General features: G+C 44.7%; 7 protein-coding genes and 1 long non-coding RNA gene across 13 annotated transcripts in view; 3 read left to right on the forward strand and 5 right to left on the reverse strand.

The window, feature by feature from the left end:
- The window catches only part of LOC125768673 (uncharacterized), a 336,169-nt gene that overhangs the window by 281,316 nt on the left and 30,688 nt on the right, over window positions 1-24,165 (reverse strand). The window lies entirely within an intron of this gene.
- Window positions 223-1,367, forward strand: LOC125768659 (haloacid dehalogenase-like hydrolase domain-containing protein 2). The gene is made up of 3 exons (XM_049436659.1): window positions 223-450; window positions 523-1,048; window positions 1,118-1,367. Exons 1-3 carry the CDS (start codon window positions 257-259, stop codon window positions 1,286-1,288), a joined length of 891 nt encoding a protein of 296 aa, XP_049292616.1. The 5' UTR covers window positions 223-256; the 3' UTR covers window positions 1,289-1,367.
- On the reverse strand, window positions 1,464-2,541 carry LOC125768660 (NIF3-like protein 1). Its single transcript, XM_049436660.1, has 2 exons — window positions 2,314-2,541; window positions 1,464-2,253 (listed from the first exon to the last, which is right to left on the reverse strand). Exons 1-2 carry the CDS (start codon window positions 2,505-2,507, stop codon window positions 1,545-1,547), a joined length of 903 nt encoding a protein of 300 aa, XP_049292617.1. The 5' UTR covers window positions 2,508-2,541; the 3' UTR covers window positions 1,464-1,544.
- Window positions 2,650-4,572, reverse strand: LOC125768652 (histone acetyltransferase KAT8-like). The gene is made up of 2 exons (XM_049436638.1): window positions 4,204-4,572; window positions 2,650-4,127 (listed from the first exon to the last, which is right to left on the reverse strand). The coding sequence occupies exons 1-2, from the start codon at window positions 4,426-4,428 to the stop codon at window positions 2,727-2,729; spliced, it is 1,626 nt and encodes a 541-aa protein (XP_049292595.1). The 5' UTR covers window positions 4,429-4,572; the 3' UTR covers window positions 2,650-2,726.
- Window positions 4,780-7,071, forward strand: LOC125768650 (alpha-amylase A-like). The gene is made up of 2 exons (XM_049436634.1): window positions 4,780-6,797; window positions 6,882-7,071. The coding sequence occupies exons 1-2, from the start codon at window positions 5,139-5,141 to the stop codon at window positions 6,891-6,893; spliced, it is 1,671 nt and encodes a 556-aa protein (XP_049292591.1). The 5' UTR covers window positions 4,780-5,138; the 3' UTR covers window positions 6,894-7,071.
- On the reverse strand, window positions 6,925-8,721 carry LOC125768655 (leucine-rich repeat-containing protein 1-like). The gene is made up of 3 exons (XM_049436642.1): window positions 8,078-8,721; window positions 7,377-8,010; window positions 6,925-7,045 (listed from the first exon to the last, which is right to left on the reverse strand). Exons 1-3 carry the CDS (start codon window positions 8,424-8,426, stop codon window positions 6,925-6,927), a joined length of 1,104 nt encoding a protein of 367 aa, XP_049292599.1. The 5' UTR covers window positions 8,427-8,721.
- On the reverse strand, window positions 10,160-22,650 carry LOC125768639 (uncharacterized). Of its 6 annotated transcripts, none has more exons than XM_049436615.1 (8): window positions 22,607-22,650; window positions 18,545-19,113; window positions 14,784-15,221; window positions 14,398-14,703; window positions 13,708-14,307; window positions 13,538-13,644; window positions 13,409-13,465; window positions 10,160-13,346 (listed from the first exon to the last, which is right to left on the reverse strand). In XM_049436615.1, the coding sequence occupies exons 2-8, from the start codon at window positions 18,675-18,677 to the stop codon at window positions 11,019-11,021; spliced, it is 3,969 nt and encodes a 1,322-aa protein (XP_049292572.1). In that variant the 5' UTR covers window positions 18,678-19,113; window positions 22,607-22,650; the 3' UTR covers window positions 10,160-11,018. The 6 variants fall into 6 exon arrangements, with proteins under 6 accessions (XP_049292572.1, XP_049292569.1, XP_049292570.1 ...); XM_049436612.1 differs by having other exon boundaries at window positions 22,462-22,634; XM_049436613.1 differs by having other exon boundaries at window positions 22,454-22,634.
- Window positions 23,173-24,082, forward strand: LOC125768668 (probable prefoldin subunit 6). Its single transcript, XM_049436669.1, has 3 exons — window positions 23,173-23,308; window positions 23,403-23,503; window positions 23,581-24,082. The coding sequence occupies exons 1-3, from the start codon at window positions 23,236-23,238 to the stop codon at window positions 23,785-23,787; spliced, it is 381 nt and encodes a 126-aa protein (XP_049292626.1). The 5' UTR covers window positions 23,173-23,235; the 3' UTR covers window positions 23,788-24,082.

Genomic DNA, 24,165 nt, shown 5'->3' on the forward strand with positions numbered 1-24,165 from the left:
ATCGACCAGGGTTTATACATTTTTCGTATTTCTAGAAATTAAAAGTCCTCATTTTCAATTATTCCTTCCCTAATTAACATCTTATTTCACGAGAACCAACTAGATACATTAAATTAATTAGTATTTGTACACTTAAAAGTAAAATTATTTGTTATTTTGTTGGATTTTACAAAATCTAGCGGCAGTGATGCCAGACAAAAGCTCCGAATGTCAGACGCAACTGTCACACACGGTACAACAAAACAGTTCAATTCAAATGAAAACATTTCCAATAATTTGGTTTTCTATTCGAACACCTTCTTTTGTTCGTTTATTCACTGTTCCAAGTGCATTTACGGTCATAAAGCGTAATATGGCTACACAGCGCGTAAAATTAGCATTGATCGATCTGAGTGGAACGCTGCACGTTGATGACCAACCGACCGAAGGAGCAGTAGATGCATTGAAAAGGTTCGAAATACACAGATTTTCCCATGCCATTCAACTCTTATTGTAATTTTAATAATGGTTCTATGTTTTTAGACTGCGTCAACATGGCGTGAAAGTGAAATTTGTGACCAACACAACGAAGGAAAGTGTCGGCTCCCTGTACGACAGGCTGCGCAAAATAGGATTTGAATTGGAACGAGAAGAAATATACGGATCTCTGGCAGCAGCTGCAGAATATGTCCGGAAACACGAGCTCAATCCATACTACCTCCTGACAGATGATGCCCGTACCGATATGCCTCCGAACGACCCAACTCGTTCAACGGATTCAGTTGTGGTGGGCCTTGCACCGGAACGTTTCTGCTATGAGCATCTGAACGAAGCGTTTCGTGTGTTGCGCCAGAAAAGCGATACGAGAAATGTTCAGCTGGTGGCCATTCATGAAGGACGGTACTACAAGGCTAAGGACGGCATCGCACTCGGCCCCGGATGTTTTGTTAAAGGCCTGGAATACAGCACGGGAGTGCCGGCTGTTTGCATTGGGAAACCAAATGAATACTTTTTCCGGTCAGCCTTGCCAGCAGACGTTGCTGTCGAAGAGTGTGTCATGATTGGTGATGTAAGGACTTAAAAGATGATGCAGTTCTTTCCGGCCGCTTACATTTTTCTGCTCCATTTATTGTTGTAGGATCCAACGGACGATTGTCTTGGAGCGATGCGTATTGGAATGAAGGGCTACCTGGTCGAGACAGGAAAATATCAACCGGAAATGTATACGGAAGCAAACCGGCCAGTCGTGAGTGGCATCTTTGCTACATTTGGTGACGTTGTGAAGCACATAATTTCTAACGACCAGTAAACAATGGGCAGACACGGAACAAGCTAGTAAGTCGTAACATTTAATTAGTAAATTATTTAGTTATTTTACTTTTCATCTACATTTTCGCATCGTGTTTGATGTACACTGCGTTACACGTATTCTATAAGACGCTGCAGAGCGCTAACAATTTATACTTTACTCAGAAGATTCCGAAATTAGTGATTATCTGGCAGAGCTCCCATTATGACAAGCCCATAATTTATTGTTCTTATTTTTCATCATACAAATTATTTGCTTAGTTTGCATTTTCTCCCAACATTAACGTCATGGGATCTCGGTCACTAGAGGACACGTGAACCACCACTTTTTGATTTAGACGATTGGTCAAAATGTCCTTGAAATCCTGCAGAAAGCCACGCTCTGAGTTGCTATGTCCGAGCAGTACCACACACGTGCCATTGCTGGTCGCTTCCAGTACCTCGTGGTGTGACATTTCCCCGGTAATGTACATATCCGCCTGCACACCTTTTAACACACTCGCACCCGAGCCAGCGCAAACGGCATACTTTCGAATTATCCGGTTTTCATTCCCACCGGTTACGCTAACCATGGCACAGTCCATTTGCGTGTGCTTGATAATGCGTTGAACGGCATCCCGTACATTAATTGTTTTGCCGCTAATTTCACACATCCTTCCAGAACCATACGCCGGGAAGGATTCGTTTTGGTGGATCGGCTTGCAGTTATCATATGGGAGCGATGCTGCCAGCCAATCATTTACGCCATTGTTCACATTATCCCAGCTTGTGTGCGGCGAGTAGATGGCAATATCGTTCCGAATACAATCGATAATGATCCGCTCCTTCCATGATGCTTGGGTCAACCGTTTAAGCGGGGCGAATATAGGCGGATGATAGGAAATTATCATTTGAGCATTTCTTTCCCGAGCCTCCACCACTACCGCCTCCGTCAGATCATTGGTTAGAAGGATGTTGCTAATAGGACTTTTCAAAAAAACAGAAGCGTTAATATACGCAGAATGATGTTACATTCATTCGCCTTACTTTGTTTGATTTCGAGGTTCTACTAGCAAACCAACATTGTCCCACTTCTCCGCAATATTTTCCGGTGCGAAATCTTTCAACTGCTTGATCACTTCCTGCAGTGTTACCATCGTACGTGGTTTGATGCACTGTTGACCACCGCTTCTAACAACGTTTCGTACAGAAATTGCTAATGAACAAATTCTAAATAACATTCAAACTCCAAATTAAGCTTAAATTAAGCAGAATGTGTTTTTACGTGTTCGATGATGCCGGCTCGAGGAGCATTCGTATGTCATCTGACATCTGTCATCAAAGAGGGTGTTTACATATGCAAAAGATCAATACACACAACTCTTCCGTTATGTTTTCTTTGAACGGGAATTCAAAGTTTAATTTACGCATAAATGGTCACAGAAACATGTGCTTAGATTCTAATTTTTCTTTATCTGCTTTGCTGGATTGTTACGCTTCTGTGGTGTCCATTTGAGGTACGCCGGGTCTACCATTAACTTCGGTTTCTTAAACTGTGGCATCTGCAGGTGCTCCTGGATCAGCTTCACCGTTACGCAGATGACGTGCTGACCTTTCCAATATTTCACCATGTTCATCGACTGCAGTGTGTAGATGATGTCCTCCGGTGTAATGCCGGACAGTTCGCTCAGCTCTTTAATCGTCGTCGTCCGATAGTCCTTTATGAGCTTAAGCAATGTGTACGCCCAATAGCTCCGATAGCTGAGCTTTCCCAGATCGGACAGCGGTTTCTCTGGGCTGCCAATGATTCCTTCTCGGCGTGATAGTTCATAACTGAACGCAATTAGCAGCTTACCGTAGCCCTTGCGCTGATAGGGTGGAAGTATGAGAATGCATGCGACATTATTCCCTTCGGGTGATTCCTTTTCTTTGGAAAAATACCCCACGATATGATGTCCTTCGCGATCTATCTCGCACAGCACGTAGAAGTAAAAAGGATCAACATCGTAGTAGAGAGTTTTGTGATCCAGGAATAGTTTCGCCATAAGGCAAAGCGTCTGGCAATAGAACCGATTGTCCTTACCATCTATCTCGAAGATGGACAGTGTACCCTTTCGGTAGATCTCATTGCCCGGTGGCTGCCGTTTGGTACACACAGCTTTATGTTCTTTTAGTGTTTTTGCCAGTCGCATGTATCGCAGGCAGTACTCACAAACGTACATCGTGCCAACCTTTCCGTACTCTTCGGGGTATGGTGAAAAATACCACGTATCGATTTCGTACTTTCCAATGCGCAACTTGTCGATGTATTTCACTTTCGTAATCGCTTCGTGCTCCTTCTCCAGGGCAGCCGTTGTTGGGTCCATGTCGGCGTACGTTTTCTGTACATGGTTTATCTCATCGTGCCGTCGCTTTTGGTTGCGCGTTATTTTACGATCTGAGTCGGTTCCATCGAGGCTAGAGCCGATATTATCATTTCCGCTCACTAGCAACGTGCCGGCTTCCTTCGATCCAGGTTTTAGTCCAGTAAAGCGATCTTTCGCGTTAACCGTATTTGATCCAAGAGGGCTTTTCCTAGCAGATGCACCGTCGCCAGGCGCGTTTGATGGAATAGATACACTGGTGGCCCGATCACCGGCACCGGTTGGACTGCCTCCCGGCATGCTATCGTTCGATATTCGATCTCGTGTCACCCATTGATCCAGCCGTCGGTTAAGTCCTTCGTAATGAATATAATACTCCTGCTGCTTTGGATCTGATGGGTTTTGGCGCGATTGAATTAATTGCGCTAAATGCCATGTGCCATCCTGTCGCTGTACCATGTACTCCTCTCCAATGACCAGCTCATCTTTACCACCACCCTGCAAAAACAAAACAAATTACATTGCAGCATGGTTATAATTCTATACCATAGTCTCGTTTGCTACGTTCACTTACTTCTCCACCGCTCGCATCTGGTGAACCGGCCGCACTTGAACTAACTCCATCCGAACCAACAATCTGGGTGTCGGAAGCTTTTTCTTTCGTTTGTTTGGAACCGGGAGCAGTGCTGCCGTCTCCTGCATGTGCACTGCCGCCGCCGCTAACCGCAGAAGACGCCGTATTCGTTTTGTTTTCCTTCTCGCTGTCTGCGTTAACTCGCAACGACTTTTGCGAAACCATTTTCGCAATTAACTTTACGGAATGGTATTTCCACTGTAGCGGAGCTGAAAAATCGATAAAATGACGTGTAATTTCGTCACGAAAATGCAACACAAAATTTGCGACTCCACCGCTTGCTTGGGTACGCAAATGTCAAACCATCGACAGTGCTGCCAGCCGCAGCTGTGGTGTGTTTGTTTGTGTTTTGCGTACTGCTCGAAAACTGCTCGAGCCGTACTCGAATTAAAGTTCTAGAAGCAGCCGCCAAGTCACAGTGGTCGTTGAAAAATACTGTTGGTTATTATTTCAAAATTTCAAATTAAGCTTTTTACGATATCTTTTCTATTGGTTCGTGTTTTGCATTGCCTCGTTTTTGGGATAGAAAGTTATTTTGGAAAACTGAAAAGTTGTAAATTATTGTGAAAATATTGTTAATCAATCTTTATTCTGTATGGTTTGAATTTATTTATTTGTCAAGCTTTTTTGACAAATAATTGCAAGCTTAATTCATAACTCATTTCGGGAAGCTTTGAAATACACTTAAATTGTAATACATAAGCTGGAGTATCGTATATTTTAATCGTTTTGCAATAGCTTTTTCTTCTATTAACCCCACTCCGTACCGCGCAGTTACGTACTAGCAAAGCTAGATAACTAATCTCTATTGAAAGACTTCTTGTTGAACAAGCTTCCATTCACAATCGAACAAGCAGCGTTATCAACCCTACGTCATGTATCATGTAATGTTTAGCGATAAAACAATCACCTCCAAAACATTGCTTTCCCATCAACTGATTTGTCCAGCCAGAAGCTATAAAACGGATGCAACTTCTACGTGTTGGTCCAGTCCCCCCCGTAATCGGGTGTCGTTAACCTTGTCCAATAAAATGAAGACCTTAGTGCACTTGGGTGTGATACTACTGTTGGCGGTCGTATTGACCTCCAACCCGGTGGTAGGTCAACACGATCCACACTTTGTCCGTGGCCACAGCACCATAGTGCATCTGTTCGAGTGGAAATGGAGCGACATTGCCGATGAGTGTGAGCGTTTCCTCGGGCCCAAGGGTTACGGTGGTGTGCAGCTGTCACCGGTAAACGAGAATATCGTTATTCGATTGGACGACGGTTCCCGACCATGGTGGGAACGTTATCAGCCAATTTCGTATAAGCTGGAAACCCGCTCCGGCTCGGAAGCTCAATTTGCCGAGATGTCCCGCCGTTGTAATGCGGCCGGCGTGCGTCTCTACGTGGACATAATCATCAACCACATGGGTGCGACGCAACCCGTTGAGCCGGCTATTGGTACGGGTGGCTCCACGGCCATACCCTCGGATCGTCAATTCCCCGCCGTACCTTTCGGGTGGCCCGACTTCAACCCGCCATGTGACATCAACGATTGGGGCAATCCGATCGAGATCCGCAACTGCGAGCTGGTTGGATTGCACGATCTTAACCAAGGTGTACCGTGGGTTCGCGATCGTATCGTTGACTTCCTGAACCATCTGATCGAGCTCGGTGTTGCCGGGTTCCGTGTGGATGCCGCTAAACACATGTGGCCTGCAGATCTGGAGGTGATCTTCGGACGTCTGAACAATCTGAACACCGCGTACGGCTTTGCTCCCGGCTCGAGAGCGTTCCTCGCGCAAGAAGTTATCGATATGGGTAGCCACGAGGCAGTCCGTAAGTTCGAGTACACCCATCTCGGCACGGTCACTGAGTTTATGTTTTCGCACTACCTTGGCCGAGCATTCAGTGGCAACGATGCACTCCGTTGGCTGTCCAACTTTGGAGAAGAGTGGGGTTTGCTTTCTTCCCAAGATGCGTTCGTGTTCGTCGATAATCACGACAATCAGCGTGGCCACGATGGAATCCTCACGTACAAGGAACCGAAGCCGTACAAAATGGCAACCGCATTTGCAGCGGCCTATCCGTTCGGACAGCTGCGCATTATGAGTTCCTTCGCCTTTACCAGCTTCGATCAGGGTCCGCCGGCCGACGCACAGGGCAATTTGCTGTCGCCCATCATCAACCCGGACACAACGTGCGGTGGCGGATGGGTGTGCGAGCACCGATGGCGCCAGATGTATAGCATGATCCACTTCCGCAACCTTGCCTGGGGTACACCGATGCTGCACTGGTGGGACAATGGTAACAATCAGATCGCATTTGCCCGTGGAAACATTGGTTTCGTGGCGTTTAACCTCGAACCGTTCGACATGAACGTGATCCTGCAGACCGGACTACCGGCCGGTATCTACTGTGATGTCATTTCTGGTTCGCGCGAAGGTGAAACGTGTACTGGCCTGCAGGTGATCGTAGAACCAAACGGTTACGCATCGATTTCCATCCGTGCCACTGCCGAGGACGGTGTGATTGCTATCCACAGTGAGGTAAGTTGCACGGGGAATGTTTACATATCATTTTTTTTTCTTACTAAATCACATTCCTTTATACGCTTCCATTTGTCACCGTAGTCCCGACTCTGATGTGACCTGAGATGAAACTGTACCACGATGGTTAGATTGGAATTTCCCACGATAGTTCCTCGTACGCATCGCAGTTATACTGGAACCAACGGTCCGCACAAAGCTTCGAGCAAAACATAACACTGAGCACGAAGCTTCGCGCATATTCCTTGCTGAAAGTAAATAGAAATAAAAACAAACTACTTGAAAACAAACACCAAGCCATTGCCTCCCCGCGAAGATATCGAAGATAAGATTGTGATAGGTGTAGACGCCACTTGGCATAAAAAGAGTCTATACGATAAGAGAATCTATAATGGACACAATTATCAAAAGTTGCTTCAAAAGTGTATGCGTGCGTTTAATGGTGTTGTTAGTGTTGTAAAATGACGGAAAGATATTATTCAGTCTCGATCTTGACAGTTGTATACGTGTGATCGCAAGTGCACCGTACGATGGAGACGCATGGTGCCCTACAAAATGCAAGCAAATGAGTAAACTCACCTCTTAACAAGCGCTAAAACAGCGGCGGTGAATATCTCCCTTCCGCATGGGACGCTACTGCAGCAGGCTATTGGTCCGTGAATCAATCGGTTCATAAGACACTTTGGCAAATCTAATCTGTCCAAACTATCCCAACGAAATTTACCACAAGCTCGCAATGCCATTTCGAACAGTGAGTTTGGCATAATACCGTAAGCGCTAGAACGGGCACATAAATGCACCAGCTCGGATGGAAGATTCAGCAGATATGGTACAGCATGGCAGCGGATCTGTCGATAGCAGGATGGGTTTTTAATACGCCTTAACTTTTCCTCTTTTGATTCGTAGTCCGGTTGAGCGAAACGTTCCAAAGCAAGTGGACAGTGTGTTAAGCTTTGCTGGTTGCTAAAGAGCAGCACAAAGCACAGCGTGGTGGTATTGATGGTGAATGGCAGCTGGAACAAGTTGCACCGTTCTGCCGACACGTACGTTAGCGAGGGCAGATTAAAGACACGATTTGGAATGGACACTAAACCGGGATTATCATCCATCAGAAGATCTTCCAGACCGATACACTTAGACAGATGGATGGGAATGTCGGTGAGACGATTTTTACGAACTTCCAGTACCTCTAGCTTGTGGAGCTGTCCAATTTCTACAAATAGATTAAAACAATTGTAAAGATAATTGTCAGTTACAACGAAAGAACGAACAACACGAACCCAACGGCAATTGATTGATGTAGTTTCCGTTCAGCAACAGTTTGGTCAATCGTTTCAATTGTCCAACGGTGTGTGGTAAGCGGTGCAGCGCATTCTCCGATAGGTCAAGCGTTTCCAAACACACCAAGCGGCCGATCTCGTTCGGCAGGGTATCGATCATGTTACCAGCGAGACACAAAAATCGCAAATGTGTCATCTCCACAAAGAACCAATCCGGTAGCGAGTGGATTAGATTTTCTTTCAGATAAATCTCGTCAATCTCGTGCCTTCCCGTACCGCGCAGTTCCTCCGGTATTGAACGAAAATCGCGATAGCTAAGGTGCATTATGCTTTTGAAACCACCTTCCATGTTCCGAATGATGGGAAGCGATTTGTATGTTGTGTGGGATGTAAAAAGGATGGAAAGAAATATGAAATCACTGGCTCGATCACAAACAAAACAAACTATAGTAACGAGTCTTCAGGTTCGTCTTAACGGTGCGCTACTTTACTATTAACTGACCCGAAATATCGATCTACTAACTTAGCACATGCGCAAAATTTTAATTAAAAAAAATGGTGAAAAAACCACCTCCCACTAGGGCAAGAGCGGTGTGGTCACTTTACATGAATTTTCATGGTTTGTTTTTTCTTCACCGTCCAACGCGTGCTAAGGTTGTGCAAGCGACATTCCTACATTTACAGTGGGAAACATAATAAAGTGCTCGGCACATAATTTGTTAAATTTCTCTGAATTGTTTGATTCAGATCGAAGTAAACCGTTTTGATTTCCAACCAAGTGCCTTCTTAATTTTAACATCAATAATTTAAAAGTTTTTAATTAGGTGGACATTTTATTTTGTCCCTCACTGTATATCGTGCGCATGCTGATCGTATGATTTGTACTGCTAGTGAACACGAAAACAAAAATAAAACGTCTTTTACCAAAACGCCGGCCTATAATATGAAAGCGAAGAAACAAGAAGCCACACTTGGAGGTGGAGACGATCGTCTAATGGTCAGATCGGAGTTATTTTTATCATGCTTGAAATTACACAAACCAAAACGATCGTTCTTTATATCTCAGCTGGTGATGTTTACACTGCGCTTTGCGTGGTGATTTCGGTTTAACGTGACCTTCCCCCTGCGCCAAAAACATTTCACCCTCGGGAAAATCGCGTTCTGCTCCATTCGAAGTGATAACGTTTTGCAGCCGACGACGAAACAGTAACGGCAGGCAGGCTGCATTATAGGTCAAGGATAGGAACTGAAACAGGCGAAACAATTACGGTTCGTGATTCATGAGAATAGTGAGTTTTGAATGCATCTGGTCGCGTTGTTTTATTGAGCAAATCACGTTTTGCTAGATTAAAGAACAATGCAAAGTTCAATGATCAGTGATCGTTATTACATGATTGTTATGAAAATGGATTTCCAAAATATAACACGAATAATTGAGCTAAACAGGAGAGATTGGTAATTAATCTAAATAAGAGAAATTAATTCATAGAAATAATAACAAAATAGCCTAGTAAAATAGTAAATTTAGGCAAATTTTTGTGGCGTTACCAGGCTGGCAGCAATCTGTTACACCTGTTACCGAGTACGTTCGATTCACGTGCCGCTTGTTCCAAAACACGAGTCGATTTAAACGCGACTTCTTCAGGATTGAATTCTTCAGGATCAGTGCGATTAGCGTGCTAAGCTGTTTGGAAGGCAGACAAAATACAATGGCTGCAGCACGCGTTAACGTGACGTGCCTCCATTGTTCGACAAACATCAGACGACAAAAATCACACACTCTCTTAATCAAAAAACTGACGCCACTGGGCCAATCACTCACGTTTCCAGTACCTTATTCTATTGCTACAAACGTTGCTAACTCCGGAGCAACTGGAAGCGATGAAATAATAAGTTTGTGGCGTACTTGTACATGTTTACTGAAAATGCGTTCGGGTTCACAAGATCCGATAAAGACCTCTTTGTAGCACGCATCTCGCGCAGGATTTTCTCACTGATCCGTATTAATGTTTGGTAGCTGTCATCATGATTTCGACGCAAACGGGAACTCACATCCAAATGTAGCGCAACAACATTAAAGGGTTTTACTTTTTAGCTCATTTTATTCGTTCCTTTCTGCCATTTTTTGGTTTGTTCACTTTTAAATTTATTGCAATCTGCAGTTGAGCGCCGCAGCGTTTTAAATTTGCTTATCAGCGCAGTTATGCAACTAGTATTCTTTATTAATAATAAGTATACCTTTAGTAAGAATTACGTTCAACAATGTGCATTAAACAATGCATTAATCGAGTGTAAGCGAGACCGGGGGGGTTCATTCTTCTAGAAAACAAAACAAACAAACAAAAACACCTCCTAGTGAATGCAGAAAACATCGAAAGAAACCAATTATTGCTTCGCACGTTGCAACGAGTAAAAACCATGTCCTTAACCGGGCATGCTTGTGCCTTATTATCGAATTAGAGTTTGTAGCAGAAGAAGCACTGCCGGTACTGGCTTTGTCAAACGTTTCGCTTCGCTTCTTTCTTTGTGTATTAACAATTCAGCAGCTCTATCGTTAACGAACGGTTAATGTACGAGTGCCGTAGTATACTAATTTATGAATAATATTAACTTGGCGCTGTATCGCGATTAGAAATTTGATATCGTTCTACGAAAAGACAACGCACCAACGGTGATGAGGTGGTCGCGTAGTTCATGTAAGAACAACTCTATGTCTTTTCCAGCTCTGTTTGATACCGTCTCTTTAACAACCTAATTATGTGATTATGCAAATCTTATCAACTCCTTACGAAATATCTCAGCATGAAGGAAAAGGCAATGAGCGGCTGTGTCTGTGTGTGTGTGTGTGTTTGCATGTGAGTTTCGAGGGGTTGGCTGCTCAGATTATGATGTAGTATATTTATAAATGAAGATGAAGCTCTCGTTAGCTTTATGCGAAGTTCTACATGATCAAGCAGCGTTTCGAATCGGGTGCACGAGGCATGCCTGCATCGGACATATTTTTACCGTTATCACTGTGGTGTGTTGCATGTCGCTCGCTTTCGTCATGCTGTTTTGCATCGGCTAGTGACTCTGTTTGTGGGTCAGCTAGGGTATTTTTTTGCACCACACCAACCTCCTGTTGCGGAAAGTTGAGCGGTGAACCTGGATTTGAGCTGTTAGCGTCATCCGACTGTGTACGATCAATTCTTCCTTGACCATCGCTCATGTAATCACTATCCGTATCATCGTCATCGTCGAGATCGTACTCCTGGTCTTCTCCCTCAGATTCAGATGCTAGTGGTCCCCGCAGCCGTTCACGGCGCTCTCGTCTCTGCAGCTGATGGAACCGTTCCAGACGCTGGATCAGCAGTGGATTGCTGGGCAGTACAAACACCTCCTCGGGTTCGTGTACCTCCAGCTTTCTCATAAGCCACGTGCCCACTATTTGGGACAAGGCAGACTGGCTGGAAGCTACATCCGGCAAATCTATGGCTGGTTGACTTTCGATTGAGCTCACCATGGACGAAGTTTCCGGTGAGGCAACTCCACCACACGGTGCGGGACTTTGGAGGCCCGAGTCAATGCTTTCGGTGTACCCAGCACCGGACATACTGTCCCGCTTCGTGCGCGTATCATCACCTTCTGATACGATGGTATCATTTGCCATACCATCGGCATGGTCTTCTGCCTCATCTTCTTCGAGTGCTGGCAATGTGGGACTAACTGACCTGATTGTAAGCTGTTTAGCGGCGCTGGTAAACACGTTCGTGTCGACAGACAATTGAACGTTCATTATCTGCTGCTGTTCGATTGGAGCCGAGAGAACATTAACATCAACTTCATCAGAAAGCTTTACCTCGTCTAAACAATGACTAATCGATGAAGCAACAAGCTCGATTGATTCCTGCGTGCTCTGCACTATCTCCTGATCAATCTCTTTCCGCAGCTCTCCAATTTGTACGATCTGCTTAACATCATTTTTAGCATCCTCATTTTCAACGTCTGCTTGTTTCGCAAATTCAGCTTCCTGCTCTTTATCTTGTGCTTCCTCGACGCCTGCCGACATCAATTGTTGGTGATGTTTTTCAGTCTCAGTCTCATTAACATTAGTTTTCTCAGCCAACGCCGAGGCAAGGGCTAACAACGGCATCGTTTTTTGAGCAACCATCTCTTCAACCTCACACTGAGCATCATCTTCCGAAGGCGAGACTTCGGAAGACGTACCATTGCTTGAGTTATCACAATTCAACTTCACCTCCACGATTTCTGACTGCTTCTCAATGACACGGTTATGGCCATCTGTTGTTCTATTTTGTTGCGCGATCACCACAGAGGATGACTGTTTCTTAACGGTGTCTTTAACTTGCGTATCTTCTTGTTGATGCTTGGGAACTGTAGTGTCAACACGTCCAGTTTTATCATTGCTTCTGCCCCGACGATGTCCTGTCGTTGAAGAAGTGAATTCAGGTTCGATCAGCTGAAATCCTTCCAGTTGCTTATTGAAGCTGCTCATTGACTTCCGGAGCTGTTGTCTTTTGTGCTTTTGTGTCTTTTTCTTACTTTTAGTTAGCTCCTTTTTGCTACTTACATCCGAGGCAACGCTCGCGACGAACAGTGTCGGACTTTCTACAGTAGACGTACCGTCATCCTTTGCTTCAGTGATCGGTGTCTCCGATTGCATTGTTTCTCCAACCGCTAATTTCTCTTTCGTATGTTTTTCGGCAGAAGATTCCTTCTCCGCTTCATTGGCAGTGACCGTTTCCTGTTCCGGAATCGTTGCTACTCGCTTTTTTCGTCCATTTCGATCAATGGTCGTCCAGAATAGTTCGCTGTCGTTAGACGATGCTTGGGCTGCGATCGTTTTCGGACGCGTGAGATCAATATTCTGGGCAGCGAAGGCAAGCGTTGATTCGATCAGGTCCTTTTTGCGGTTCGCTTTGTTTGGTGGCGATTTTCCATTAGCAGAAACTGGAGAAATGTCGTCGGCAGCATGGCAGGCACCAGATCCAGCAGCCACTTTAGGGGATGATGAGTTTGGAAGTTTTGGTACAACTGGATGTCGAGTTTTCGCTACGGTACGAGTGGTACTCTTGGTGCCGTTATTCGTTTTGTCAGCTGATGCACACACGACGCCAGGTTGAACGGCACTTGAGTGTGGAACGACGGAAGGTAGAAATTCTTGCACTTCAGCATTCAGTTGATACGACTGATGACTAACATCACTAGAAGGAACATGGCTTTCTGGCACGCAATCGATAGCATCACTACCGGTAGTGTTGGATTCGACCTAAAACAGACATTAACATACCAATGTTATAATGTATTTGGTTTGTTTGACATAATACATACCGCTATTGCGGACGGTACATTTCCAACGTCGTAAGAGTTCCCATTTGCTGTTGGCATCTATAAATGAAGAACACAAAGTAAAGCATTATAAACCTACAGACCTTAATATATTGATGCCAGCATGCATACCTCCTCAAACGTACGGAAACGCTTTTTACGTTTCTTAAAGCTTGGCTGATGTCCATAGACTTCTTCATTTGTCATAGCGTACTCTGAACCGCAGTACAAGGGTAAACCTAAATGATTGGAAATAAAATGAGCAGCGTTCCTCCTTTTCGTCGCGCGGATAGTCTACTCACCAGCATCATCACACATGCGGTACTGTTCCATCAGCAGGTTCGGATAACAGAGTGAATTATAGAACTGTGCGAAATCATACCCATTGGTATATTGGAAATATCCGTTCTCTGAGAAATCCGGCACTTCTTGCACGCAGTTGGAAGCTGTTTCATTCGTCGCATCGCAAACCGTGCTAGTGTCTCCGGATTCTTCCCCAGTTAGCAGAGCACCATTCGCTATGGTCTGCTCCGGAACCACTTCGCACAGGGGCACCGGTTGAAGGCTATCGTTCGTGAAAAATTGACCATCACCACCGGTGATTCCGCTTTCGTTATACGCCTCAGAGCAGGAAACAACGGACATATCTCCGTACCCTGGCGTCGATTCGGAATCTATGACGGGTGTCGCATGGTTCGGTGTGGATCTGTCCAGTTCGGTCGATTCATTCGTGTTTGCTTCGTCATTTGTGTCGTCATTTGCGTACAGCATCGAATCCGTCGTTTGGTCCCCTGTGTTTGTGGTCGCTAACGGTGACTGTGGGCAGCCGTTGTAGTTCGGTGGATATATGTACGTCTGGCCACCGTTGAAGTACGAAAAACCATTGTTATCTACCGCAAAACCTGCCACAGTAACGAAAAAGCGAATGATACGAAACAGCCAGTCATATTGGGTGGGGAGCATATTAGAGTAATAAGAATAGCTGATATTACCATTCATCACCAGTACACCTTTCTCCGTAAAGTACCCGCACGGAATACATGGGATGGAATAGTCGAACAGTTGGTTGCTACCATCGGCCGCATACGATCCACCATACTCGGATGTAATGGATTCCGTCGTGGAAATGCTATTGCTGCCACCGTTCCCACCATCGCTACCCTCGCTTGTGGTACCGGCAATTGAGCTGGACCCAGTGTTTGACGTACTGGGCGTTGCGACGGAAGGCTTCGGACGTGATAGGTAGCCCTTCTTAAACAGTACGTCCTGTCGCGGGGTTGTTATTCGGGTGTACTCGTCTGCAAACGGGAAGACATATTAGCAGGAGGGAAACAGTTTCAACAACCGAACAATATGTGTGACACTGCGAAATTCTTACCATCGTTAATCGTAGCTCCTCCTGTCTCTGCTCCATCGCCGGAGGTCGTTCTGTTCGTGCTGGTTGCAGTTTGCTGCCGCCGTGTGTAACTGTCAAAGTGAGACCTTTTCCCACCGCCGTAGTATCCGCCGCCATTTCCATAGTAACCATTGCGATGGTAATTGTTACGACCATTACTGGAACCTCCCGTCGAGCCTCCTCCACTCCAACCGGTTCTAGCATTGTATGGAGGAGGCCGACGTCTGTGATAGTTACTCACCGTTCGCCGCTCCTGGCCCGTGGCACAATCACTTCCGGTACTGGTATCGGTTCGATTACCGCTCCGATCCTGTGTGCGTTCATTTCCACCCTGCTCTTCTACTGCTTCCGGTCCAGCTGTCAAATCTTTACTAGCTTTTGAAGCAAAACTAACACCGTTGTACATTTTATTTCGGTGTCCTGCAAAGGAAAAAATGATTCAAACACTAGGGATTAGTCTCACCACAAACCATCAGATCAGCCACTCTAGAAATCATTATACATCCCTTTCCTTTACTATTTTCGCGGTTACCGCCATGAACAGACAAAATGGTACAATTTTGGCAAACGTAAAGCAGACGTAAAATGTACGCTATTTTTATCGGTGTTATGCGCCGTGCGGTACAGAAAAAAAAACACAAACAAAATGCTCCACCGAACGTGGCAATGTTACCCGCTTTCTCGCTTCGATCGTCTCCGATCAGTGTTCGAAGTATCGGATGGCGTGTACCGTAGGTGCGATGTGTCACGCGCCACGTTAGTTTGTTCCCGCAGTCCTTGCGTCACCAAAAATAGTGTATATGTTTGTTCGGCGCGTACCCAATTCTTCTGTACTATTCAACAAACACCGCTAACAAAACTTCAACCCGAAACGGTGCAGTTCAGAAAGGCAACTCATCCCACCGAGCGCACCACTTGGCATGGTGTACTGGGATGCTGGTTCGCTACCTCGATGCAGCGTACCCATAGCTGCTGGCGGTTACTATTGACGACGATGGTTTTGTTCTGTACGAAGCAAATCAAAATTCACAATCATGTGACCGTCATCGGAAGAAGGATAGCGCGATTTGCACAGTTGGATGGGTTTGCAAAAAACCAACAGTGCACGGTGTGGTCACTTTTTGGTTACTTTCCGATGGTACGATATTTTAGCAAACACCGGTGTAAACATATTTTTAAAGTACGCGTTGCGCTGCTTGCCATCGTTTCACGTACGGCAATTTTACATAATGCTATTGCGCGTGTGCGCCACACACAGCTAGCGAACAACGCCAAATTCGGTTTTTAAGTGTGTTTTTATTTTTCCACCATTAGGATTCGATGCAACTCGATCTTGCGAGGCGATGTTCCAGATTTTCTATGTTTCAAAGTTCATATCATGCGATGAAGTGTATACGAAGACTACCAGCCGGGAGGGAGGATAGTCAAAAATTTAAAATTCTCATTCATAAACGGCTAAAATTACACCCTATGCACCCTTGTGCAAAACCATTTCTTTTTACACCGTACGCCTATATTCAATTTGTCACGTTGGAGTTCAGCGGTCTATATTGGCTACCGTTCAAAAAAAACCCTTCCAATCGATAGCAAAAATACCGGCAGAAAAGCGCCACCAGATTTGTTTAAAGTGTCTCTCTGTGTGTGTATGCTTGCCCTACGTGGACGGAAATAGTAGGAAAACGGTGCAAAAATATGCCCAAGGAGAGACAAAAAAAGCTAGACAACTTCACAATCACGGGACACCTGACCCACATCACAAAACGGCCACTTATGTAAGATAGAGGGGATTGGAACAGAAATGCGATATAATTAGTAGTCAAAATGGAACACGGGAACGTTCCCGTCCGGAATATCACAAGTTGTGTGAGTCCTTAGTCCTCAGACTTTGAATAATTTTTAATAGCAGAAGATAGCCCAGAAAAGCCTAAGCAGAAAAGAACAAACAACGCCTTATAAACGTTCTGCTGATGTAACAGTTTGGTAACGTGAGGCAATTCCTCCCGGTGCAGTCCGAGATTGTGGTACCAAAAAATGTCGAAAAAAAGTTGAGGCACCGGTATTTATTTAATCAGCGCCTTGATTTGCCTACCGACGCTGGAGAGGGTATTGCAGCTATCTCGCTAGGAAGTCAGTTATTCAGTGGCGTTACCTTTTTTTAACTGTTCGCTTCAGATAAGCATAACGCATGCTGATATGCACAATACACCATTACGCCTTGCCTTGTCCGGGGTTTTGGGTCGGGGAGGAGTTTCTATGGAGCAAAAAGAAGATGACACCCGTGTGAGGAAGTAGCCATCCCTGATGGATAAGTACATGGCACAGTGCGAGAACTAGCAACGATGCGAAGTAAAGCCCCATCGGTTCCTGTCCTTCCATGCGCGTGTCGGTACCGATATCTTATCGTGCCAACAGCAGCCTAACCCTATTGTAGCTTCTTCTGCCAACTCCGACATCAGGTGTGTGTGATTCCAAGCTACAAACTGTTGACCTTTTGTTAAAACTACTTCAGTTCGCTGCTGTTGCTGCTGCTTCTATCTGCTCTCTGATTAGAAAGTGTATCATAATGAGCTCGGTGCATAAAGACGAACCAGATATTGAGGATCAAGTAAACCCCCGCCCTGCCCATCCAGACATTTGGAGCAGGACCGGTACAAAAACAGCATTTTAAATGCTGCAGATAATTAGCTGCACAAACAAACCAGCTTACCACGCTTGTACGTGGAAGTAGTGCGCAGAGCGAAATAGGAAGATGCCACACGAAAGGCAGCAGTTAACTTTGGCTGTTTTGTTTGTTCATCACACGGTTGGGTCGTTGAGTTTATGGGTTTCTTTTATCGTACGGTTTGTAAATCATCGGTAAAGGTGTCTACATTCTTTTTTCCCGGATTCTATAAAAAGAAGTTGCAGTTTTTCTCTTGGTGGGTTTACTTTTCATAAAAATTCTTCCAAACTTCCCAGTACAATTTCTTAATATACAATATAAACTGCAAATACACGTAATTCCCGAAATAGCTCAGTGATTTTATAACACAAAACTTAAGAAAAGAATCAGGTTGATTGTATAATTGTCAATTTGAAACGAAATTGCACCGATATTCGACATACGCGGAAATTTTAGATGTACGGATTCTTCTGGATTTCTACGGTCCGCTATAATGCTACATCTTGCGGACTACCTGTAATATGGCCGATCTTCTGAGAGTAAACCATAATGGTATGATTATGGCATAGCATCAAATAATGTCTTCTTCTGGATAGACTTGGCGCTCTCTTCAACAAATAGTTTTTGTAATAAAACTGCTTCAAACTTCACACCTTTCTGCAATGAATTTTTGAAACATTGCCTATAGTTTCTTTATGGCATATTCGATACGGGGTTGCTTTGAATGCTATTATAGGACCTTTCTTTATAAATAAGCAAACGGATATTCTACGTCAAATATTAAGAGCCACTGACTTCGCTTCGGGTTGTCTCGCCTGCTGTCACGCAATTGTCGCACACCATGTGATGTGCAAGCGGCTCATAGCGAGACAAAACCGTACATAAAAAGTAGAGAAAAAGCGGAGCAACGCGTTATTTCTGGAAGACGGGCCTGCTACGGAGCCGCTACAGGCACAGACGGTTCGAACGACCATCTTAAAACCATGCGTTCGGCCTGTTTTTGGAATCTCTCAGTAGTCTTCAACTGTGCGAACCAAGTCTCCCCCAATTCCTTCCACCAGCCCCCTGTCCTCATACTCACCGTCTCCATAGTTTTGCTGCTGGGTGTGAGGCGTCTGTTCGCTATCCGAGCCGGCCGCATTCGAAGTTTTCGTGTTTGCGTTGGCCAGCGACAAGGACACCCATTTGGTCTTCCTTTTTGCTCCCTTCGCCATCGAGAGACGCAGATGTCCCGATGAAGGATATCGGTGGTTTACTCGTTTCGTTTCTTCCCACTAGGCACCACCACCACCTTCCTACCTTTGCTTGGTTATTCTTCACCCGTCCAGTCCACGCGCTGTGCTGGTAGGTTGTCGGGCTATCTTGAACGATACGTGTCGGTGCTTGGAAGATCGCGATCAGATCGTATCATTCAATCGTCGGTGAGGATTTGTTGCTTGTGTTTCTCACGATTCGTTTGGGAATTGGGGGAAGGGAATCCAGGGACTAAAATATTTCGTGTACGACAGGATAATGCACTGTTTTGCTTAACCCACACGGTTTTCGGGTGGGTTTTCGGTTACGGGTTCGATGGGACTGCAGACTCTAAACTCTAGAACTACTGATTTGATGCACTTACACAAACACATACACTCGAACTAATTGTAATCTCTGCAAATGAAGATAGAAGAACACAGGATAATGCACGGAAAACAAGAACTCGCACGTCACGTATATTAGTAAAGAAAACTCTGAAGTTTGTTACACACGCGCCCTCCACTTCTTTGTGGAATATTTCGTTCAACAACTGTTTTCACTAGTGCACCGTGAAAAGGTGTACTTCTCCTTCAAACGCACGATCGGATCACGCATTCTTAGATAATCAGTCAGATATCTCACTAGAGCACGATGCGCACACACCTACAGACAGCTAACGACAGCATCCAATACCTCTTAGTCTCCACTAATTCTTGGCAATTCGCGTCCGACCGATCGGCATTGAAGGTTTTCGTCACTTTCCTTGCCTGCTGCCTTCAACGCCACTGAGAAGAACTCGCTTCTTCGTCTCGTAAACTCAGACCTCTCACACTAGAGAGCGATGATTCTATTTGTAGTTTCGTAAGGGATTTTTCCTATTGCTTCGCTTAACCTCACTCCGTGATCCGTGTCCTACCGAGAAGGCCGACGACGATTCATCTTGCACACGCGGTATCCAAAACGTCAGCGTGTCTCACGGGTCGTTCGTGTACGCGGTTCGGCGTTACCCGCATGCTTTCGAAACGCTGCTTACAAGGGAACAGTGCAAAACGGAGGCTAGGGACAGAGTGTGTTTGTGTGTGCCCTAGCACACGGCCAGAAATACATATCTTAAAATGTCGCTATCTCTGCTGATGCCCTGCCCTGCTACCATGCAAACTCCCGCCGAGCGTTACAAATAGTCTTAAGCCGTCGATAACGGTCGATGCGCCTTGCCGTCACTTATGTCTCTTTTTCTCTATATCTTGTGCCTTGTCTCTCGTTGCATAATCAACCGTGTCTGAGTTCCCGACGACGACCACGACGACGACGGGAAACCGACGGATGAGGATGATAATAATGATGACAAAGATGCGATTTCATGTGCTCGGGCACAAATTTTAACAAAACATTCTAGAGATTGTTTCCGTTTTGCATTCTAAGCGCACAAAGTGTGTAAATCGCCGTTGTTTACGTTTCCTCGGTCGGAATGAAAAGTCGAACCAACATTCTTGATGTCGGATAAACAGTTACCACTCGACCGACAAGCAAGACTTTGGGTGGAAGACTTCATCAGTCGCTCACGTCCTTACCAACGACGGATCCGTCCGAATGGATTGGATTGCCAAAAATGTGCACTAGACCACCACCCGTTTCGCACCCACCGGTTTGCACGTTTGGCACCCAAGAGTTGCATTGTGTGGCGCGCAGGGCATGACGGAACGCATTTACCGTGTGTGTTGCGAAATGTTAAGGTGCAGCCGTATCGTTTCGTACGCTCTTTGTGGTGTTCTATTGGGTTAAATTAAGCAACCATTTCCGTGGCATCCGTACTTCTCGGGGTTGTTTTCTTTCCTCTCAGAACCAGGATTGGAGCCGGGTGCAAGGTAGTAAGGTCAGCCAATGTTCGCCATCAATTCCTATTTCCTATTTTCTCCGCTCGGAAAGGCGTAGATGCGAGAAAACTATGCGGTAACATACACTGTGTTTGCAAAAAAGAAAAACTCACTTCAAGATGCTGTGTTTACCACCAAACGAAACAACCAATAGCAATTGTATCTCAACCATGTTTGATAAAATGAAAACTTTGCCTCTAGATTGGACTAAATATGACTAACGGGTAACACACCGAATGACAATCCATCAACGCATTTTCTCCGGCTCTGGTAAAATGGATGTGTGTTGGTACGAGTTGAAGAAAAACACTGGTCATATGAAAAGTCACCACCGCTACTACTACTACTACTACGACGATGTGGGAAAATTGATCACCCATTCATCCTTCTCCCCTGCAACAAAACGGAAAAGTCAACGTGCTCGCCCAAGAACGTGTGTGCGGGAGAAACAGAGATAGCAATAGAGGGAGAGCAAGAGATAGCTGGATGTTTCGCATGAATATGTGTGCACATGTTGATGATAAAAAGAAAGAGAAAGCGAGAACGGTATGAAAAGCCGGCAAGAGAGAAAGAGAGCCGTAAAGTGTTATGCACGAGATCAGCTGTTATGTAATAACGGTTGGGAAAATGCACTTCCCTACAACATTCTTCTCTTCTTCTTCTACTGCCTCTCTTTCACTCTCTATGTTCTCATCTTTTGTTCTGCTAATACTCACACTAATTTGGCAAACGTTTCACACACAACGAAAACACGCGAATAATGCTTTTCGTGGGGAAATTTTTCTTGCTGGAATCGCTGCTGATGGAAACTGTGCACAGGGCAAAATTGCGAGAACAATCCATCACCCATTCACACCGGAAGGAACTAACAGAAAAAAATCCACTTCCGGTAAGCTTCCTGTATTGTTCTTTTTTTTGTGTAAAGGATGCAAAAAGAAAACGACTCACTTTTGATTTGCAACTTTCCGCACCCACAAATAGTGCTTGTGCAGCACAGACAGCAAACTAGCGAAAAAGTAAACAATCATCCTCCGTTTCACCATTATCATGGCGACCGGTACTGCAACAATGTAATGCTGCGTGTTTGCATCTAAACGAGCTTAAATGCAGCTACAGCAAGAATTATGAATAGTTTTATAATTTCACACCTTCACCGCGTCACCCATCTTCCCGTCTTGAATTTCTAGCAGCCAGGTCCAACCCTACGGACCTGATATGTTATTTCAACATCTCAGCAAATCCTCTCCGGCAGTGGAAGTTTCTTCAGACCTTTGAGCCACCGATGATGATGATGAGTGGAGAGGAATATGTTTTTCTGATCGGTATCATGATTGCAATCAATCCGTCTGGAGCGTGTATTGGGCCAGTTGAGAAAGGCCGCACCAAAACACACGGCCTTAAAACGGAAGAGTGGCCCACTAATCGAAGAAGAAAAGAAAAACCATTACGTTGACCCTTTCGACCCTTCCGGCAGGTATTGCACAAAGTTGGAAAATCGATTGGTTCGCTCGCGTGTAATATTCTGTACGTATTCCGTATCCCTTTTTCACCGTCTTGAATGTTCTTCCACTGTTTAAATGTGGATGCTTGCGGCACCGAAAGTCACATTCTGGTTACACAATCACTTCAACGACAAGGTGACATAAACGTGCACGGGAGATATACATATAACCGGTAGAATTTATGCATTTTCCATGCCGTAACACACAGCTCTTTCACACATAAACACATGCTGCTGTTGTTGCAGTTCTTCTCGTCAAACTGTGTGAGCTGTTGGTTTTGCTTGAAGCATATTACAAAACGTACTACTATTTCGCATCTTTGCACTACTAGCAACAAAGTAACCGACATTCGCATGCATTACACCACCAAACACGCACACACAAACCAGCAACACTTAATCAGTCACTCGAACGCGTGTTGCTCGTATTGCCAATCACTTCCGCTTCCTTTATCGCAACGAGAGGGATATGTTGCAATTCTTGTCCCACAAAATCCCGACCGCTTAGCTAGCGCGAAAACGCGTCCGATACCTTCATGACAGTAAATGACTCTGGCGCGTGTCTTACCATTTCTAGCGCGTTCACGTCTCTTATCTAACGACTTCAATGTGAGCGCACACCGGCCATACATTGGTGAGTGAGATCTGATGCAACGATGCTGTGTGTTTGTAGTAGTAGCAAGGGAATAAAAGGGTTTCTTTTTTCATTCTCTCGTATCAATAGACTTTGGCAGCGCATATGGGATACATTTTCCTTTTTGTTTAGTTCCCATCAATGATCTACTCAGAGGATCCTTATTTTCTAGGATATTCAATCCATATTGTGAAGGAATCAGTTCACGGAAGATTCAAATTTTTGGTGTGTATGTGTATTATTAATTAATTGTTCAAAATTTGTCAACTATCATTCTTTTTAAGTAAAACTTATTACCTAGATGATGCATTTGGGAAAACAAGTGAGTAATTTTCAATTGTTCTTTAGCATTTCTTCTCACTATAGGGCGAAAATGTGGGCGAAAGCAGAAGCGAAATTTCGCTGTATGAACCTTGGTTATTTATGCTAGCTGTCAACTGCACAACGAAAACAAAAAGAAAATCCTTCAGTTCGCACGAAGCTTGCTCGCTTTCCTTCTGGTTAAAACTATTTCAATTCCGTACGAAATGGACAAGGAAGTCGCTGTGGTTCAACGTAAATTGGAAGCAGAGTTGAAGAATTTTCAAGATTCCATTAGAGGTTCGTTTGAGTAGTGAGTGAAAGTGAAGTGATTCTAGTGCGGCTGTGTCCGTGTGTCGCACGACTAACAGTACCATTTCGTTTCCTTTTATAGAATACTCGAAGCTCGTACAAACGCAGCAGCAGCTCGATGGGCAGTATTTCGAAAACAAAAGCATTTTGGAAGAGCTTCAAATGCTTAAACCAACCAACACGGTAAACGTTCAGCCCAAAATTCGTTGCCAATCAAATTTTACAGCACGTGGGTGTGTTTTTTTTTCCTTCTGTCGTAGGTGTACAAACTGTACGGCCCTGTGCTCGTGAAGCAAGATCTCGAAGAAAGCAAGCAAAACGTTGGAAAGCGTATCGAGTACATCTCGAAAGAGCTTAAACGGTGTACGGAAAATATCAGCCAACTAGAACAGAAGCAGGATAAGTATCGTGCGAACCTGCAGAAACTGCAGCAGCAGTATCAGAGCCAAAAGGCGATGGCGAAGTAGTAGTTGCTGAGATTTGGAAGTTACCGATATCTTAATCATAAAACACATAACCATGCAATCGTTTCCCGAACAAAATCAACTGGCACATATAACATCATCTTAACCTATATCGAACTTGCAGCGCGCAGTCAAAGTTTGTTACACCGCATAAACAAAGCTTCCCATGTGGGTCATGCATTGATTTAACACTGCAAAGTAGGTTATGAGCGGTAGGAAGGGTATTGTAATTATGCATTATAAGTCCCTTTCGATGCTTCACCGCTGAAAGGGTCAATAAAAATCGTATGATTCACTATTTCAAATGTTTTTTGGGATTGTTGAGAAATCACGTTTTCTGAAATAGACCGGTGTTTGTTTACATCACGGAATGACATTTCC

Source organism: Anopheles funestus, chromosome 3RL, assembly GCF_943734845.2.
Source record: "Anopheles funestus chromosome 3RL, idAnoFuneDA-416_04, whole genome shotgun sequence".
Taxonomy (NCBI): domain Eukaryota; kingdom Metazoa; phylum Arthropoda; class Insecta; order Diptera; family Culicidae; genus Anopheles; species Anopheles funestus.